Source organism: Colletotrichum scovillei (assembly GCF_011075155.1).
Source record: "Colletotrichum scovillei strain TJNH1 chromosome Unknown Contig00011, whole genome shotgun sequence".
In the NCBI taxonomy this organism is placed as follows: domain Eukaryota; kingdom Fungi; phylum Ascomycota; class Sordariomycetes; order Glomerellales; family Glomerellaceae; genus Colletotrichum; species Colletotrichum scovillei.
This window is the reverse complement of record NW_023336269.1, coordinates 763,496-782,676: the sequence shown is the minus strand read 5'-3', so window position 1 is coordinate 782,676 and position 19,181 is coordinate 763,496. Positions and strand designations below refer to the sequence as shown.

The following is a 19,181-nucleotide window of genomic DNA, read 5'->3' as shown; positions in this document are numbered from 1 at the left end:
GGTGGAGATGTTCTCGGTGAGATGCAGGGTGAGTGGCTTATGTAAGGCGGTAGGTGAAAATTTGCCCCGCCCCCACCATGGAAATTTCGATTTCACAGGGCATCGAAACACGCCGAATTCACCGTCTGAGTCACTTGGTCTTGCATCAAGACGAGCATTGTCAGTTGTGATATTCTAGACAAATTCGAACTACGAGAGAATCAAGTTTCTTTATATCTGAATACTTTCTATTCAGAAAAAGGGACGTCAGTGAACATCTCTTTCCGGCGAAACTACCCCGCGACGCGCGGGGCAGAAAAGAAAAGGTCACTTATCGCGACCCAGAACCCCTCGATATCACAAGCGAGGCGCAACCATTGATTGCACATTCGAACACATCATCCGAGCCATGGCGGACGCGCAAACAAATGGCACTCAGGCTCCGGCCTCGCTGCTTTCTCGTTTCACAGACGGCGCCTACATCGATGTCTTGACGTCTTCAGTGGCCAAGGATCTCATCACCAAATTCACCACCAGTCTTCAAGCTCAGACCGCCGAAGGGAACGCCAACCCCACAGCGGCGTCAAAAGAGTCACTATCTGAGGATGAGATCGCTATAGGTCTTGCTGCCCTGAACGCGTTTTTGCAGTCAAATGTCACGGGTCCCGTGCTGGAGCACGCTCACAAGGTAGAAGCTCTCTTCACCGAGGCCTTCACGGCAGGCAACAACGGAAAAGCAGAATCAACAGACACCCTCAAGGCGCTACGCAAACACAGTCTCAAGGCCCTCGAAGTCGACGGCGTCTCACCGTATCCCTACATCCCGCACATCGAGCTCTTTGCGCTCGCCCGCTATGTCTTCCACGACGCTTCCTCGGCCAGCGACGCCGTCGTGAAGCTCTCTTCTTCCACCTCATCCCGCCTGAGTCTGCCCTGGACCCGTTTGCGCGTCAACGTATGGCACTTCAAGCTCCTGAGTCAGCCGTCTCTCGGCCCCGGCGCCAACTTTGCAAAGGCGTCGCAATGGATCGACGTCCCGACGCTGGCGGAGCAGATTAACCTCGGCATCCATACCGTTAGGAAGCAAATCCTCGACGAGGACGTGTGGTCGACGGGCGAGGAAGCCTGGTCGCGCGAGGAGAAGGTGCAGTTCTTGCTTGAGGTGTCCAACACGCATATCATGCTCGGCCGCGATGACCGGGCGCGCGAGGCGCTGGAGGAGGCGACCAAGTTAAACAACTTTGCGTATGCGCTCTCTGGTGCCCTGGGAAAGAGGACAAAGTTCCAGGAGAAGAGCACCAGTCAGCTTGTGGTTCTCGCAAAGAGCGATGCGACGACCGAGAGCGAGGGAACGGCAGCAGACGGCGAGGAGGAGGCCAAGCCTGAGGCTGTTGCCCTCAATGATGATACCCTGCTCGAGGAGATTCAGTTCTCCAAGGAGGCGAGCGGCAAGCATGGAGAGCTCGCTGCCACGTCTTCGGGGCTTCCCGCGGCGCTGGCAGATTTGTCTCCCGAGGCGCAGCCGCAGCTGTCGCCCCTCGATCAGATTATTCTCCTTACTGAAGCAACACTCAAGGACACCTTTTCTCCTGTTGACACTTTGACATCGGAGGAAGTGCTCCCGTACGCCGTGCGCGTGGTCTCAGACAAGGCGACGAACTGGCAAATCTACTCGCAAGCGCTTCTTGTCCGTTCCCGCATCGAGGTCCACCGCAGCAGAACAGTCGAGAGAGGTGTCCTGCAAATGCAAGCCGTCGTAGACCAAGTCGTCGTCGACACCTCGGAAGCACCCCGCCCCAAAGCCGAAGACGTCGCCAACGACGAACCCGCCGACGTCCCCGCCATCGCCGTCTCCGCCCCAGGCGAGCCCGAGATCGACACCACCGCCGCGGCACCCGTCGACACGGAGAAACCCACATCCTTCTTCCCCGCCGCCAAGGAAACGGATACCGCGCCCGCGCACGTCCGGCTGCAGTACATCCACGCGCTCTCCTCCCCTCCCAAATGGCACCTCGAGTCCGAACTCGCCTACTCCTGGGCTGGCGTCGGCTCCCTCGTCTCCGCCCTCGAGATCTTCAAGCGCCTGCGTCTCTGGGCCGAAGTCGCGCTCTGCCTGGCCAGCAGCGCCTCCAACGACGACGACTCGGGCCGCGGCAACGGCGGCGAGGAGAAGGCCAAGGCGCTCGTGCGCTGGCGGCTGTTCCATCGCACGGGACAGCCTCTCGTCGAGAACGCGGATGCCGATGCGGAGGATCTGGACGCGCGGGATGTCACGTACCTTAACCCTGCCGACTTCACCGGCCCCGAACGGAGTCCGCCGCCGCCGAACGCGCCGAGGCTGTTTTGTATCCTGGGCGACTTGGAGAATGAGCCGGCGCACTGGGAGCGGGCGTGGCAGATTTCGAACAGGCGGTTCGCGCGCGCGCAAAAGTCGTTGGGAGAGTGGTACCTTTCGCAAAAGGAGTGGACCAAGGCGCAGGACGCGTATAAACTCGCGACACAGTGTAACCGTTTGAGTCCCGAGATGTGGAGCCGGTTGGGCGATATCAGTCTCCGGCTGGGCCAGTTCCCGGATGCCGCGGAGGCGTATAGTCGGGCGATTGGCGCCGCTGGGGATGTCGTTGGTGGCGAGGACGCCAGGACGTGGAGTAACTTGGGCAGTTCGCTTTGGAGCATGTATCTCGAGGCTGTGGAGGAGGTCAAGAAGCAGATTATCGAGGAGAAGAAGAATGGCACGGCGGAGGCAAAGGCGGAAACCGAAGAAGCAGAGGAAGAAGACGACGAGGAGCCGAAGAAGCGGGAGAGTAAGGCCAAGGACCCGGCGACGCTGCTATCCCAGTCCCTGGCGGCCTACAAGCGCGGCGCCTCGATCGCGCAGGATAACTGGCGCATCTGGGACAACGTCCTCACACTCGCCTCACGGATGCGTCCGCCCGCCGTGTCGGAGATGGTGCAGGCCCTCCGCGCCATCATCCGCATCCGCAACACCGAGGACGCGCTCGACGACGACGTTCTCCGCGCGCTGCTTCAGGAGAGCGTGCTTACCAAGGAGAAGGAGAATGACGAGAGTAAGACAGGGGTATACGTCCCGCCGCGCGGTACCATTGAAAAGGCCGTCATTGCGCTTTTTGAAGAGAGCGTTGTGCCGCTTATCACGACGCGCTCGGAGCTTTGGGAGCTTATTGTTCGGGAGCGGGTGTGGAGACGCGACTACGCCGGCGCCGTGGATGCTGCGGAGAAGGCTTGGAGGGCGGCGATGGGTGCCGGTGCGGGCGGTGGGTTGAAGGCTTCTTCGGCGGGGTCGGGGGGTGCCGGGGACGATTTGAGCCGGAACTGGCTTGCGGATAAGGGGGCGTGGAAGGTTGTTGTTGCGAGGACGGATGAGCTTGTCAGTGTGTTGGAGAACTTTGGGAGCGAGGTTGAGAGTGTGGGCAGTCGGTGGAGGGGCAAGGCGAGGAATGCGGTGAGGAGTGTGATGAGTAGAGGCAAGGAGGCGTGGGAGGGGACGGAGGAGTGGGTTTTGTTGGAGGGGATGATGGAGGGGTTGAAGTTGTGAGGCTTGAGGTTGTGATGGCGATGGACGGCGCGTTGAGATAGATGTCCATCACACGGTGGATGAATGAGATAAATAGAGCACATGGGTGATAACCAAACACCATGATGACGATCATCTTCAATGCATAAATGACCTTTCTCGAAGATCCGTGTAGATTTCATAAGTGATGATTGACAGTGCCTACGCGCTAGAAATACTCGTTCGTAAAACCCAAAACTCCCCCGATCCATCACGATTGGCGAGCTATTGCAGGATGGTTTGAAGAATGAGATGATTTCACCACGACGATCCACCAAAATTCACTCTGCAAAACAGCACAGCGTGAGCGAACTCAAGAGCACGCCCGTTCAGGTCCTCCACGCAACATTATCGACATTAGCGATGGCTTAGAATTCCATTCAGATCAAAAGCTTCCCGAACATGCATGCAATCCGAAAGCCTGCTCGGCAGACTTCTCAACATCTCGTATCGGTGAATCTTTTCACGACATCCTCTCATCTCATCGCCCAAAACTAACCACAGGTTCGGATGAGCGTTCAGTGAAGCAGAAGAGCCTGAAATTGGGGATATGAGTCACCCATCAATGCGCCCCTTCCTGATCGTGTCTGAAATGTTTGGGACGAGTTTCCATGCGATAAGCTTCTTAGACTGCCTCACTCCGCGAATACTCCTTCAAGAATCGAGAGGTCTCGACCGCCGTGCTGCCTGGAGTCTAGCCTGGGGGAACGGGCCCGGTTCAGGGGTGACCCGGAAAAGCGGGGATGATGGGACCGGGGAAATCAGGCAGACTGCCCGGGTCGAGCGGCACGGTGCTCGGTAGCGTTTGTTAGTGGCAGTTCTGCCTGGAATCCATCCCCGTCCGATGCCATGTGAGTTAGGTTCAACATTTGACTTCATGCTTGGAATTATATGAAGTTCATGTGCAGTTGCTGAATATAAAGATGAGATGGAACGGCCATTGTAAATTCACATTAGGAGATTCATCACCTTCAAGCAGATCATTATCGCCTATCCTCATCAACAACCTACATCAACACTGGTATAGGATATGTACATTCTCTACGATAAGAAGAATCCTTCAGATCATATTTCACCCACTCAAATGCCTCCCGTTTCAGCTCAAGAAACCGCCACTATGTCCCTCAGATTTAACAACTTCACCGACGGTGAGACGGTTCACCAGGTACGTGATCAACGCATCCTGTTACTAATAGTGCATCATCTGAACGAGACTCTTCTAACGTCATCCTCAACCAGCGCTGCGTAATCATCAAAGGAACTTATACGACCGGTCCCAGCCCCAGCGATGACTTCGCAACAGTTGAAGCCACTGATGGCACAAATACAACCTTCCCAACCCAAACCTGGCCCATCGCAGACAGCAGGATCAAAATCATAGCCCTGCTCTCCCCAGGCCTCAACAAACTTACAATCACCCGCACATTCGGCACTCAAACCATCATCAACGAGCTCAACCTCACCTACATCCCCCTCCTCCAGTCGCCCCCTCTCCACCTCGCCATCATGGTCTCTAAAGACTCCCCTCTCCTCATCGACTGCCCACCCCTCAAATACGGCGCTTCTTCCACGGCTCACTCCTCCCTCGACGCCGCCATCGCCAAGCTCCGCATGTCGGCGTACATGTGGCAGGCCCTTACCGCCGAGGACATGCGACTCAAGGGTCTCGGACGCCGTTCCTTTAGGCTGGACGAGGAATGGGCCGCCGACACGACTAGTCGTGAGTTTCTGAACGGACTTCATGAGGCTGCTCTTTTTGACAGTGGCACCATGCGCTCTACTGCCAAGGTTCATGTCATTCGATCCGAGAGGACGACGGCAGAGATCCGAGACGCGGAGGTCGCGCAGCAGAACGAGACCGCAAAGTCAAGAGATGGACTGTTTGACTACTTTTTAGAGGCACTTGCGGCCCAGGGTTCGCCTTTCGAGGCGTCGGCGCATCCGGTTGTCGCGGGCATGATTCTTGATTCGCACTTTTCTGTAAGCAAGAAGCTTATCCTTGGCCACGCCGCACTGGGATGCCACAACCCATCTGGTGTGTCCCTCGGCATGATGGGCAGTCACCTAACGTACTCCTGGCCTCGGTTCCTGGAAGAAGTCTCAGACTGTCTTCTCGATACTCGCGCACCGGGCAACACAGTCGGTGACGACAACGGAGAGTGCGGGACGTTTTGGGAGGCTTGTTCGATCGGCCAGGGCGCGTTCTTGCACGAGGTCGGACACGCTTTTGGGGCTCCGCATACGACTGGTATTATGGCGCGCGGGTACTCTGGCCACTGGCCGCGGAACTTCCTGGTTAAAACGGCGTATTCTCAGAAGGTCAATAAGGAGGGTTTCGTCGTGGTTGACGGTCAGACGGAGAACGATGCCAGGTGGGATCTGCGGGATGCCCTGTCCTTCCGGTCTCTCAACCACTTCTGGCTGCCCGGCGATACGAGGCTGTCTGCGACGCAGCGATCAAGCGCCCCGACCGTCTCGCTCATCAACATTGAGACTGATGATGTCGGAGTTGAGATTGCTTGTGCAGCCAACCTTGCCCGGATGGAGTTCAACGGCAAATCCGAGCTTCTCCCATCCATGGATTGCCCGGCGTGGAAGATTTCCTACACTCTCAAGGAACTCGAAGCCCGCTTCTCCCGCGACGAGAGCCTGAAGCTCTACGTGCTCGGTATGAACGGCAAGACGAAGACGGTGCGCGACCTCTGGCGTCTCTTCTCGTCTACCACGTATATCCGTATTCCCGGGTCGGACGTTCTTCTGCGCAAGCGATCCGTCGTGACGAAGGACCTGGAGGAGTCGATCGACGACGGCGAGGGTGAAAAGTTCTGGTCGTGGGCGACGCTGCTTACACGCCGCAAGAGCGATGGGTCAGTTGTGCGGGCGAAGGCAGTTGATGTGCGGACTGGATGCATTCTCGACGGCGCGTATGTGCATTTCCCTGGCGGCGATCGTGTGAACTGCGGTCCGCGGATCAGGAAGTGGGGTGGTGGTGAGCATACGTTTGGGGGGCATGCCTCTGAGGAGGTTAATATCCCCAAGGGTGCAGAGATTGTCAAGATTGAGGTGTCTAGGGAGGAGGATACCCTTCGCGGTATGAGGATTCATCTGAGTGACGGCTCGTCTGGTGGTGCTTTGACGGGTTACGAGGATGTTCCCGAGACCTCGGCTCTTGGTGAGTGATCTAGTGTCTGGGTTTCCCGTGAATTCACTGACTCGATACTACAAACAGAGGCGCAAGTGAACGAGCGTATTGTCGGTTTCTACGGCCGCAGCTGGTGGGGTAGCAACTTTGACGGCTTGGTTGAGTTTGGTATCATTACCGCTCCCAAAGACTTTGAGTTGCCGGAGGTTGTGTACGGAATGACGGAGCTCCAGAACACGGATGGGGGACTCGGGGTATGAATTTTCTGGTCCTGAATGACATAGCCGTAGACAGGCAGCTAATATCTTCTAGGATGAGGCAGATTTTGAGAGTGGGGATGAGGAAATGGACCATGAAGAGTAGATAGCGACGGCTCACGGTTGCTGGGCCTCAACCAGCCTCGGAGCTCATAAGTACTGTTATGATAGCAATGGTCCATAATTACACGCGCTCTTCTCACGTTCGGGTGTACGGCCGAGCCGCTGATTGCCCTTGCTATTATCTCTACACTTGATACGACCTGCTTAGCTTGAAGATGACAACGTTGGCTGAGCCAGGAGCATAATCTCTTCTCCAACCATTCGCAGTGGATCATACGCGCTGGCTTCCTTCCTGAGCTCCTCTGCTCGCCTCTTGTACTTCTCCTCACCCAGAACCTGTGTCACTGCTTGCTCAACGGCACTCGCCGATGGAGGTGACTCTGCCAGAAACACCCCCAAGCCAGACCACTCGATCCTTCTCCCAATATCTGGCTTGTCAAAAGTGTTGCCTGCTTGCACCATCGGCACACCATTCGAAACCGCATGCTGAAACCCTCCGTACCCGCTGTTCGACACAAAGGCGTCCGCGTGCGCCAAGATCGCGTCGTATGGGAAGTAATCCACCACCCGAGCATTTGCGGGCAATTCTCCGTTTTCAAAAGTGCTGGTATCGAGCGCTGCTCCGGCCACGCAAAGACACGCGACGGTCAGAACATCTGGATGTGTAGCCAAGGCCTTCATTGTCGGGATGATTAGTTCTTTATGGTCCAGGACTTCCGTTCCCTGGGCTACAAAGACGATCTTCTTGCGATTGGGATTTGATGCATGAAGAGATGAGCTGTTTGAGAGGACGTCGTTGAACCACGTCGGATATGTGAGGTCAGTTGGAATAGGTTTGATTGGGAGTGTGCCCGCGAACTTGATCTTCTCTGGCCAGTCGGATGACGGAAATTCAAGACTCGGGAGACACATTTGCAGGACTGTGTCGTGACAGACTGTCGATGCGTCCCAAAATGGATGTTTCAAACTCGTCGCGAGCCCATCATAAAGGCAATCAACGGGCTTGGGACATCCCATCATTCCCAGAACCCATCTCGCGCGATCTTCAGCAGAGCTGTTCCACGTCTCCTTGAACGCTTTCGCATTCCTTGTCCGCCCTTCCTCGCTGTCGTCGAAAGGGAGTCCAGATCCCCACGGTGGCCGCTCAGGGCTGGTCCAGAACACTGGAACGACACCAATCCCAATAGTCCGAAGAACCTCATCCTCTTCAAACAGTTCAGGGAGGTCGGTGCCCAGCTTCAACGCCAGCGTCCCGGAAAAGCACGTATCTGACAAAACGATGATCTGGCAGCCGGACTCTCGTCGCCTCATACCCGCCAACGCCACCCGCACTGACTCCAGCCCGCTTGGTAGCAGTGAGATGAATCCCCCATCGAGAGATGCGGCAAGTCTCGTGGCTGGATCCGATGCGTGGGCGATGTCTGGCCAGCGAGATGGATCGTCGAGGGTTTTCCAGAGCCCGATGATGGGACTGAAATGGGCCCCGACTGCTTCGATCGTCGGCTTCCACCGTTTTGTTCCCAATATCGTGACGTCGAAGCCGCTGCTGATGAGGTATTTGGTGATTTGGAGCGCTGGTCGCATGTGCCCCTCCCGTGGGGGCACAGCGTAGAGAATCCAAGGTTTTGTCTTTTGTTGGACTACCATTGTGTCTGGTGAGATGTAGTCAGCTACAAGAAAAGAACAAAAGGAACCCCATAGTTTCGATATTTCTGGCCTCTTGGCAAGTCGTCGTTGGAATGAAGTGCTTGGACGGGGAGTTGCCTAACCTCGTTATCAGAGCTAACTTGATTAGACGATGGATCCGGGGTCCGAAATTGCTGTCAGATAAGCAAGGGCCGTAGGATTTAAGAACCCTGAGGTTGAAGATTGAAGCTTGTCTGGATGTACACGAGTCAGCCTAGGATTGAGCCCAGGAACCACCTTCAACCGCACTTTAATCCCGAGAGATTCGACTCATGAGGGTTTCTGACGCCTTAAAGCTATATCGGCTACTTCGAACCATGAAGCTTCCAGCCATGGAAATTCATGCCAGTCAAGTCTCCTGCTTTTGTATAGCATATGGCATCCCAACGTCATCATTTTCTAGTGATCTGGGATTTCTTTTTGATTTCACCTCCAAATCACTTGATTCTCTGCATGGGACCCCCTGGACTACTTTCATTTATTTTGAGTTTGAAAACCGCACATGTATGGGGAAGGTCGAATTGAGACAGATACTGACAGTCGCCTGACTCAGGGACCATGATAGGTGTTAAGATAACTCTATTAGCATCAGGTTATCATTCGAACTCAAGTCTCGGCTACGTATCCGTATATGGCATTCTCAAGCACCTTATCTTCGAGAAGCAGACTGACGATTCTTTAGACTATCAAGAGGACGTCAAGAAAGGAAGATGGCCCAGCCTTAACCCTAATACCGTATGAACAATACATGTACATTCAGGCATACATTAAATGAGTACCGTGAGATAATTTAGACATCCAGAGCCTGGAGGTTTTGTGTCATCGACAGGTTGTAGCCTTGCAGAATGTGTAACCTGTTCTACAAAACCATTTCTCTAGTCAATCTCGAAGAACATGAATGTTCAGCATTTTCGATCGAGACTTGATTGGCTATGTAAACCAATGAAATACTGTCGCGCTTTAGTCTCAGATAGCCAGCTGTGTTATTTAATGGCCGTTGGTTGCCTTCATGCAGGTCGAGCTTCCACACCAATCGAAGTTCGTCATCAAGCGCCCTGCTGCCTAATGTAAGGCTTCCATGAGGCGATGCCAAATTGAGGGGTAATGCAAGATCTACTCATTGATTCCACAAGGGACACTCATGCTGATTGCGTTTTCTCGTTAAGTAGTTTAAATCAGCTGGAGAGATATCTCTTCAATACCAACAGTTCTCACTTAATCTTGTTCAGTCACCACGCATGACCTCTCCACATAGACCTTCGTACCTAGTTTTGAGAAGACCTAAGAAGTTGTCACGGACATTCCATCTGCAATGTCAGCCAACGAGTCGAAGCGTCGTTCTGGATTCAGACCACTGGATGAGACTGAAGCATTCCAGTATCAGCCCTTGGACGAAGGAATCGATTGCACCAGATTTTTGAGGATCAACCCTGCAAGCGATGATATGGATCTTATCAGCTGCGACTTGGTGCACATTGCATTCGGCGCAAGGCCAACCTATGATGCCTTGTCGTACAGATGGGGCGAGGAGGCTGTTACACAGTCAATCGCCCTAAACGGCCGTCCCTTCTCCGTGGGCAAGAATCTCCACGATGCCCTCTTCTATCTCCGAAATCAAGGAGAAGTTGGCCTTCTGTGGGTTGACGCAATCTGTATCAACCAATTAAACATACAGGAGCGCAATAGACAGGTCTCCATCATGAGTCACATATACTTCAGAGCAGACACGGTCGTGATCTGGCTCGGAAGCGCTTATTCGGCACACGGTGGAAATACGAGCCCTCTTGTCTCGAGCGTGACGCCTGACGACGTTTTTCGAGACGCCCCCTTGCGCTCTTTCACCACCTCCCACCCACGTGGTGAAAATGATTCAGCGAGTCTGATTCTTCAGCGCAAGATGATGCTTCAGTTGGCAAAGGACGAGTACTGGAAGAGAGTCTGGATTATTCAAGAGATTGGGCTTGCCCAGAATAGACGCGTATGTTTCGGTACTACAGCCATGTACTGGAATGACTTTATCACGACGATGACGCTGCATAAGATTCCTTTGCAAGGACCTATGCTGTTGGATGAGGAAATTGATAAGAGATTTCAAGGCTCTCATAGACTCAAGAAACTCCTCTCCCAGCACAAACACGCCCTCTGCAAGGACCCCAGGGACAAGATCTATGGGTTGATCGGCCTTGCGGTGGATGGCCACGGCTTTCCGAAAATCGATTACAACAAATCACTGTTCCAGATCTGGAAAGACACTATGGAGTTCATGAACAGCCATCAAATGTTTCAGGAAGGAAAAGAGGATGACATTATCGAATACGGAACGTTGGTGAAATTCCTTCTGATGGGAGTGCAGAGCACACCACTTCAAGAAGTGATACGGCCATATACCACAGGAGGCGTAGTTTCATTCGACACAAATGAAGATGAACCCGGAATCTTCCGCATAATGGGGTCTTTGATTGGTTGTATCCAGTCTGTTGGGCCTTCGGCAAAAGATATCGTCGGTAAACTGAGCGAAGTTGATGAATGGTCTTCCAGAGTGCAAGACAACTACCGACATAATCTTGGCTCTGCCTTTGCGCAAAGCATCGACCTTTTAAGGGCCATCTTGAGAAAGACAGAAGCGGAAGTATCAAAACTTTGTTTCAATCATAAAAGTACCGTCTCATGGAGTTACCATGACAGGTACATGGAAGGAACTATACTAGGGGAATGTCTGACATGGCCAACAAAGGAGAAGTCAAGACTTGGGTCGAGTGAGGATTCCATCTACCTCGAAACTACTTTCAGAACGAAAAATACAGCAGAGGCTCTGTTGTATCAGCTCTACACTGGCAATTCAATAAACAATCCGACATCATGGAAGATGGGGGTTGCTTCGGGCCAAGCAGCAGGGGGGGATCTTATTTTCTGGGTCCAGGGCACCAAAACGGCATTGCTCGTTAGACCAACAGAGGTTTCCACATTTTGGGGACGTAAGCCCAGCTACACGGACTGTGGCGCAAAGCTTCAGGTAGTAGGCACCGCAATGGTTGCTGAAGACATTGCGGACCCAAGTATTGATCATCCTGCACGGTTAGACAAGTTGACCAAAGAGGGGTGGGGTCGGAGATTGGAGTTGAAGCTGGATGCTCCAACGGTCTACATCATCTTACCAGGCGCTCAGCACGACTAGAAAGAATGTTTGTTCCACGTTCGTCACGAATATCAATCATTGCTTGTCACCTACCGTGATTGCAATATATTGCACATCCATTTGTCAAGGGACGAAGATCAAATTACGGACATGATAGATTGAATTCCGGCATTGTGATAGATTCCAGGTACAGGCCAGTCGTGTTGTTATCCTCCATTTTATGGAAGATGCCTTGGAGGATGCTCGCTGCTCATGACGCGATGAGAAGTGCACTTGGGACACTTCACTGCATGTGTACATGAATGTACGTATCGCATCCTCAGAGACCACTCCCCACCCCCTTGGCAAACTTAGGTATATTCGCTTTTGCTCTACCAAGTGTAAAACCCAAGCGTTAGGACAATTCGCCGGATGAGCTCAAACGAATTCAACACCTACGAAAATACCGAGAGCAGAAGAGGCGCTTGTCAACTCACCTAGGTGATTGATGATTTGACGTTGACTCAAAACCGGAGTCAACTTTGTTGAATGATATCTCCCTTGAGGTGTGATTCGTCGCACGTGTCCCTCAAAAGTTCCGAAGGATTCGTGCTCTGCAGTTCGTAATACTGCATTCAGCTAGGCACTGCAGGGACTGCTTTACCAGATTCCGACTCCTGGGCCTCGGAGCCGAGTAATAGTCGGCAATCGACTAGACGAGGTCAGTAGGAGTCATCATCACGGTTTAAAAAACGTCACCCAGCCGCAGTTTTCAAGATCAGGACACTGACTTCATTGCGAAACTTCCTCTGTCAAAATTAAGAGAACTCAGTCTCGGAACATGAGTCTCACAGATGTCGAGAAGCACGCTGGACTTACGGGGAGAATGTCCCAGAACACGGTAAGAAATAACGACATGAACCATAATACCGAAGCGATATCAGGACCAAACTCGTGTCGACCAGTATTGCGAGAGCTGTACGAGAAGTATGGAGTAAGCATATGGCTATGATTCTTGCGACTCCAAGTTCCTCACTAACCCTATTCCGAGGGAAAAGGCGACTTGGGACAGCCTAGAAGACCCCCATGATCCATACAACTGGCCGACGCATCGCAAGCTTACAATTGCGGTACTGATTTCAACTGGGCAGTTGATCACTCTCATGTCAACCAGCATGATGGCGTCCGCTCTACCACAAATATCTCGAGATCTTGGTATAAGTGCTACCACAACACAAACTACTTTCTCGCTATTCGTTTTGGGCCAAGCATTTGCCCCTTTCCTGATCGCAGCTTTGTCTGAGATGTATGGGAGAAAGCCTGTCTGGATTGGTTCGTGTTGCTTCTATCAGCTTTGGAATGCACTCTGTCCCGTCGGAAAGAGTGCGCCGTTGATGATTGCCGGAAGGTTCCTATCCGGTTGCGGAGCCAGTGCTGGTGTAGTGGTATTTGAACCCCTATTGCATTTTCACTAATTCCTACATAGGTATTAACTGACGATGGTCGATAGTTGACAGGTCCCATCATGGCTGACATGTACCGGGCCAAAGACCGTGGTAAATCTCTTGCGATCGCATCGTTCATCCCATACTTTGGCCCAGCGCTCGGCCCCATCGTCGGCGGGCTTGTGTCGGATCATATCGAATGGCCTTGGCTATTCTGGATATTGTCCATGTTCTCAGGGGGGATTACATTGGTCGCATACTTTTTGGTTGACGAGACCTACACGCCGATATTGCTTCAGCGCAAAGTTGAAAGCCAGTCCTCGAGCGGCCGCAGTCGCTTCGCTCCTCCATGGAACGGAGTCGTTCAAAGGGGGCTTTTCAAGGAATTATCAATCCATCTTCTAAGACCGATCGAAATTCTTACTCACCGACCGATCATCCTGATGATATCATGGATCTGGGCAATTAGTTTCGGTCTTTACGTTCTCGTTCTCTCGTCATTTGCCAGCCTGTGGATGGACAGATACGGCCAATCGGAGACCCAAAGCACGTTCAACTACATTGCTCTAGCCATTGGGATCACAGTTTCTTCGCAGGCTGGAGGTCCACTCATGGACTACATGTTCCGACGCCTCCAAGACCGATCCAATGGCGAGACAACCCCAGAATTTCGAGTGCCCTACCTCATCATTGGAGTCATTCTCCTCCCCGTTGGTTTATTCTGGTATGGATGGGCGGCAGAGAGGGGCATGCATTGGTCATTCGTGGATGTCGGCGCCGCTATCTTTACTTGCGGAACGTTCATCACGGGGTCTGCAATAAACGCTTACCTGATTGACGAGTTCAAACACGCTGCATCGGCAAGCGCGGCAGCACGTATGCTGTCCAACGTGTTTGGTTTCGCTTTCCCCATCTTCGCCCCGCAACTATTCACCAGGCTCGGATATGGCTGGGGCAATAGTCTGCTGGCATTCGTATTTATAGGAGTTGGACTGCCATGCCCCATCTTTCTTTGGCTTTGGGGCGCGAAGATACGGGCTCTAGGACGAGGAGCTCAAAATTGAGTACTTTTAGGTATTGCAGGTATCGCCATGGCCAATTACAGAGGATGATGATCAGATATATCAGGAGTCTTAGGAACAGTGTACGCAAATGGTTTGCAGAATGCGTTGAATTTCATCATGTCTCCAGTCATTAGATCCCCGATTAATCTAGATTCACAACGAACACCCGAACTTAAAGCAGTGGAATAGACCAAGAACAATTACTACGGCCGTCTGGAAACGACCACCATCCTAGCTAGACCTGAAGTCAACCATGAACCCAATGTTGTAAGATACGCAACCCATATGTAGAGCCCGTTGAAAGAAGTGAATAAGCAAGCCCCTCGATTCGAAGAGCCAGTACATGAGAAATAGAGTCTTTTGATCACCGGATTCTCTTACAACAGGAAGACGACTCCAGCAACCGCGCACAGAGCCATGCCGACGAAGCTGAATGGAACAGAAGATCTGCTGGAACCGGCAACGGTAACAACAGGGGGCTTGGCGCCTCCTGTGGGAACACCACCGCCGGGTGCCGTGGGGTTGACGGAGGGCTGGCCTGCGGGAGGGTTGGCAGGGGGCTGACCAGCAGGGGGCTGAGCAGAGTTGACGGGAGGCGAGACCGACACGGAAGGGTTCAAAGGAGGCTGGCCGGCCGGGGGCGTAACTGCAGGGCCGGAAGGAGGCGCTCCTGAAGGAGGTGCACCAACAGGGGGCAGAGCAGAGTTGACGGGAGGCGAGACCGGCACGGTAGGGTTCAAAGGAGGCTGTCCGACAGGGGGAGTAGCAGTAGGCACAGCCGGGGGGTTGGCCGGAGGGCTGGCGGGAGGCATGGCCGGGGCGGTGCCGGTGGGGTACGGAAGGGTGCTCGGCGGCTGGGGCTTGGGGCAGTTACCGTTGCAAGGCGTGACGACCTTGCACTTGTCGTCGGTGCACTCGTACTTCTTGTTGACGTCGGTGTACGGGCAGGTCTCGTGCTCGCACATGTCGCCAGTGCAGACGTACTTCTTGTAGCACTCGTCTCCTGAGCAGGTCTCGATCTTGCAGGCGTTGCCGTAGCAGGTGATCTTCTCCTTGATGCACTCGTCTCCCTGGCACTGAGAGTATCCGCAAAGTCCACTCTTGCAGATGATCTTGCGGCCGCAGTCGTATCCGCTGCAAGTCTCCGGGTGGCAGAGTCCGTCCACGCACACAAGGCGACGGCGGCACTCATCACCGTAGCAGGGGTAGTCGAAGCTGACGTAGTCACCGTAGCAAACGAGCTTCTTGTAGCAGTCGTCGCCGTAGCAGGGCTGGCCGTAGCACTGTCCGTTGCTGCAGGGGTTGGGCGCGGGAGTCTCGGTAGGGCAGTAGGTGGTTGTGACGGTGGTAACGCCGGTGGTGAGAGATCCGATGGCACAAGTCAAGACTCCAGGAGGGCAAGAAGTGACGGTTCCAGTAGTCGTGGTTGTGAAAGAAGTAGTAACAGTCGCAGACGCGGTGGTTCCACCAGCCAGTCCGAGACGGATGTAGATGGTGAAGCGGACGTTGAGGCCAATGAGTTGACGTCTGGTCAGTCCGACCTGGCCACCGCAACGCTCAGCGCTGTTGCCACCGCAGGGAATGTTGCACTGGTCATCAGGAACGGAGATCTCGTTGACAGAGTCCACAGTTGAGCCACAGAAGCAATCATTGGCGAAGAGACCGACGTACTTGCTGGACGGGCAAGCAGCAACGCAGCGCTCGATGGTCATGGACGCAGCAGACTGAGTGAGAACAAAGGTCGGGAAGCTTGTGGGAGAGCGGAAGCAGCCCAAGTAGCTCGCATCACCGACGGTCAGAGGGTTGACAGACGCGCTGGAAGACGCGGCAGCACTGGAGGTGGAGGTGGAGGTAGAGCTGAAGGAAGAGGATTGCGTGTCAATGGTGGACGTGGTGGGAACGCTGGTGACGCCCTCGGACGTAGAGCTGATGGTTGTGACAAAGGTGCTGCCATCGCTGGTGAAGCTCGATGTGGACAAGATTGTGGATGTGAAGGAAGAAGGAACGCTGGTGGTGATGACAGAAGAGGTGCCTGATCCGATGCTCGTGGTGACCGAGGGGACACTGGTGACGCCCGAGGTGACGCTTGAGAGGGTAGTCACGATGGTGCTGCTGCCGCTGACGAAGCTGGAGGTAGAGAGGACAGTCGAGGTGAAGGAAGAGGCGACGCTGGTGGTGCCAACAGAGGTCGTAGCAGATCCAACGCTGGTGGAGACGGAGGGCACGCTGGTGACTCCGGTGGTGGCGGAGGAGACAGTGGAAGCACCTGTGCTACCTGCGGCCGTTGAGGATGAGGTGGCTACGGCCACAGTTGAGGTGACGCTTGAGGCAACAGAGCTGACTGTTGTAGACGGGAAAACAGTCGTGACACCTCCTCCGGGAAGGGTTGAGACAACGGGCACGGGGTTGAGAACGAGGGTTCCGACGGGGAGAGCAACGCTGACGCCACCACCACCGATGCCGACAGTGGCAACACCCCCAATACCGACACCGACTCCGTTAGTTCCGGCTCCGACGGTGACCGGGAGGCCGCCAGCACCGACTGAGGCTGCAACGCCTCCTGAGTTGACACCAGCAGTGACAGTGGCTCCGGCGGCACCAACAGAGGCGGCGATCGTGGATCCAACGCCAGCAACAACGGTGGCAACACCACCGAGGCCGATGCTGACACTGACAGTGTTGCCAACATTGGCGCCGACGCCCACGCCTGCAATTGTTGTGGTGAGACCGACGTTAATGGGAAGAGTGGGAATCGGGAGTCCGAGAACCTGAGCCGCAGATCCCTGGGCCAAGATGGCAACGGCCGCGATAGAGCGGAGCGCCATTGCGAAGAGAGTGACAAGAGTGATTACTAAAGAGTGACTAGACCTCTGGCGGTTAGCGAGAGAAATGAGGTCAAACTGAAAGAATGAATGTGGCCCAAGGGCAAGGAAAGAATGTCGTGATTATCGTGATGATGAGAGTGAAAAGAAAGACGTCTGAGGAGGCAATATTGCCGTCTTTTTATCTCGGATTTCGTTTGCCATCGTGTTGACATTGTCTGGAAATAGAAGACTGAGAATGCTCTCTGAAGCTTTTCGATGCCATAGTCGCCCCTGAAAAACGGAACCACCTCGAAGAATGCAGCAATGTCCTCTTCATGCCTCATCTGAGCCTAGTAGTAGGCGATGCTTCGCCTCTGTCCTGTTGTGCGAGGGTCTACCTGCGGACGTTAGCTCCCGATCATCATGATCTAGCCCTACCTCTCCTTGCAAAGGGTGAAGAGGGATAGTTGGCCAGGAAAGTCCTTGGCTTGGCTCGGACTATGCTGGTTGGCACCAAGAAACATCAGAATTCAGTCGCGTAAAGAGAGGCGATTCGTGTTATTGTTGCACGAAGGGCTCAGAATGGAGTGCGATGTTTCTCGGAAACGAACCTTAACCACCTTAATTCCCTTGAACAAAGCCTAAAGCACCGGAAATACCATTTTCTCAACTGCACATCCCAATTTGAACGGAGTCTACAGCAACTTCAAATTCAGAAAGACTCGTCATGTTCAGCCGGACATTCGTTCTCAAAAGAGCGTATGCCGAGTCACAATCCGACATATCCAGCTATGTGTCGACGCGGCCTCGGGCCGTAGAACTGGGTCATTACTGTTAATCGCGGTCTGGAACTCACCGCGCTCTCCGCACTTGTGCCGTTTTCCTGGATAAGACATTGTCTTACTCGGATGCGCCACCTTGAGTCCCGTGAGGAAAGGGTTAGCGTGGTATTGCCGGATGATGTCGGCAATATTGGCGCCGTAATGTCTAAGATTATCCGGCATTTGCGGGCGTGGAATGCAGAAACTCCCCTGGGAGCCCTGGGAATCAATCTTGTGCCGACCCCGTGGTATTTCACAACAATCCCTTGGCAGAGCGTTCTACAAACATTCCACGTGAACTCGGACCGAACGCTACATATGTATCCCTACCGTATTGAAGTCTTGTTTTTCGAGCGTTGTACAGCGTGCCTTCTGAGGCGCCAAACGAAGCCTTGCCGGGCCACGCCGGCTATTCAGCTGGGATTTTGAGAGACAGGTCTCGTCATTGATTGCCGCAAGACTGTCTTTGACGCTTCCTCATTCGATGATACCATCCCAGGGGTAAGTTCGTGGCGTGACTGACCCTGCGGCGGTAGTACAGTGGCTGAGGAGGCGTCCACTGAGGCAGACGGGAAACAGACATATCTCAAAGCTTAGCACAGCTTCAACTAGTCGCATGAGCTGTGTGACGGTGTCTGCACACACCGGTCAAATCGCGCCCAAAGATCGTGCAACCGGATTCTGAGCAAGGAATGAGATGAGATGGGTCGTACAGCGAGTCATCTATTTTCATTCTGCGCCCTCGGTTGGCCAAGCATCACCATGATGGTGCCAGCCTGATCAGGCTGGAAATTTAGTATCATGTATTTCTCTCCCGAGTAAGAGATAACTTTGGGATCATCTCCCATGGACAACCGAGACTCGCTATCACTTGCTACATTGATAAATTGAGAGGACATTCAGTAAGCTTGGTGTAGGTTGTACCGATCAAAGAGACCAAATCCCTGAAGTAATCTCCTGTACAGATATCTGTACAGAGACTGTAACGCCCCTGACTCGGATTTGATTAAGGGATGCGAAGGCCCATATGCCCCAGTGATAGTCTCTGTCGGGTCTCGTGAACGTTTCTTCTCCCCACGCTTACGGAGTTGACTTGAAAATATAATGGTCCTCCTCCGACGTGTATCCTTGTCGATGGATGCCCTCCTGAGCAGGCGGCTCCGCCTTGCAGGCGGTCTCAGCAGGCTTACAAGTATGTGCACTGGGTACAGGGCGTCGCTGGCGATGCTGC

General features: G+C 53.7%; 5 protein-coding genes across 5 annotated transcripts; 4 read left to right on the top strand and 1 right to left on the bottom strand.

Moving 5' to 3' along the window:
- Positions 1-388: 388 nt before the first annotated feature.
- On the top strand, positions 389-3,446 carry HER10_EVM0004924 (TPR repeat-containing protein; the record flags this gene model as incomplete). Its single annotated transcript, XM_035474551.1, has 4 exons — positions 389-1,407; positions 1,699-2,023; positions 2,210-2,505; positions 3,329-3,446. 4 exons carry the CDS (start codon positions 389-391, stop codon positions 3,444-3,446), a joined length of 1,758 nt encoding a protein of 585 aa, XP_035326817.1.
- Positions 3,447-4,535: 1,089 nt separating this feature from the next.
- On the top strand, positions 4,536-8,919 carry HER10_EVM0004172 (uncharacterized protein; the record flags this gene model as incomplete). Its single annotated transcript, XM_035473824.1, has 4 exons — positions 4,536-4,718; positions 4,793-6,725; positions 6,783-6,949; positions 8,860-8,919. Exons 1-4 carry the CDS (start codon positions 4,584-4,586, stop codon positions 8,917-8,919), a joined length of 2,295 nt encoding a protein of 764 aa, XP_035326759.1. The 5' UTR covers positions 4,536-4,583.
- A 1,094-nt stretch (positions 8,920-10,013) lies between these two features.
- On the top strand, positions 10,014-11,876 carry HER10_EVM0001588 (HET domain-containing protein; the record flags this gene model as incomplete). The annotated part of the gene is made up of 1 exon (XM_035471332.1): positions 10,014-11,876. The coding sequence occupies one exon, from the start codon at positions 10,014-10,016 to the stop codon at positions 11,874-11,876; it is 1,863 nt and encodes a 620-aa protein (XP_035326546.1).
- A 781-nt stretch (positions 11,877-12,657) lies between these two features.
- On the top strand, positions 12,658-14,325 carry HER10_EVM0004101 (MFS multidrug transporter; the record flags this gene model as incomplete). Its single annotated transcript, XM_035473755.1, has 3 exons — positions 12,658-12,810; positions 12,875-13,261; positions 13,327-14,325. The coding sequence occupies 3 exons, from the start codon at positions 12,658-12,660 to the stop codon at positions 14,323-14,325; spliced, it is 1,539 nt and encodes a 512-aa protein (XP_035326750.1).
- Positions 14,326-14,702: 377 nt separating this feature from the next.
- Positions 14,703-17,150, bottom strand: HER10_EVM0009296 (WSC domain-containing protein; the record flags this gene model as incomplete). Its single annotated transcript, XM_035478787.1, has 1 exon — positions 14,703-17,150. One exon carries the CDS (start codon positions 17,148-17,150, stop codon positions 14,703-14,705), a length of 2,448 nt encoding a protein of 815 aa, XP_035327141.1.
- Between the last annotated feature and the right edge of the window lie 2,031 nt (positions 17,151-19,181).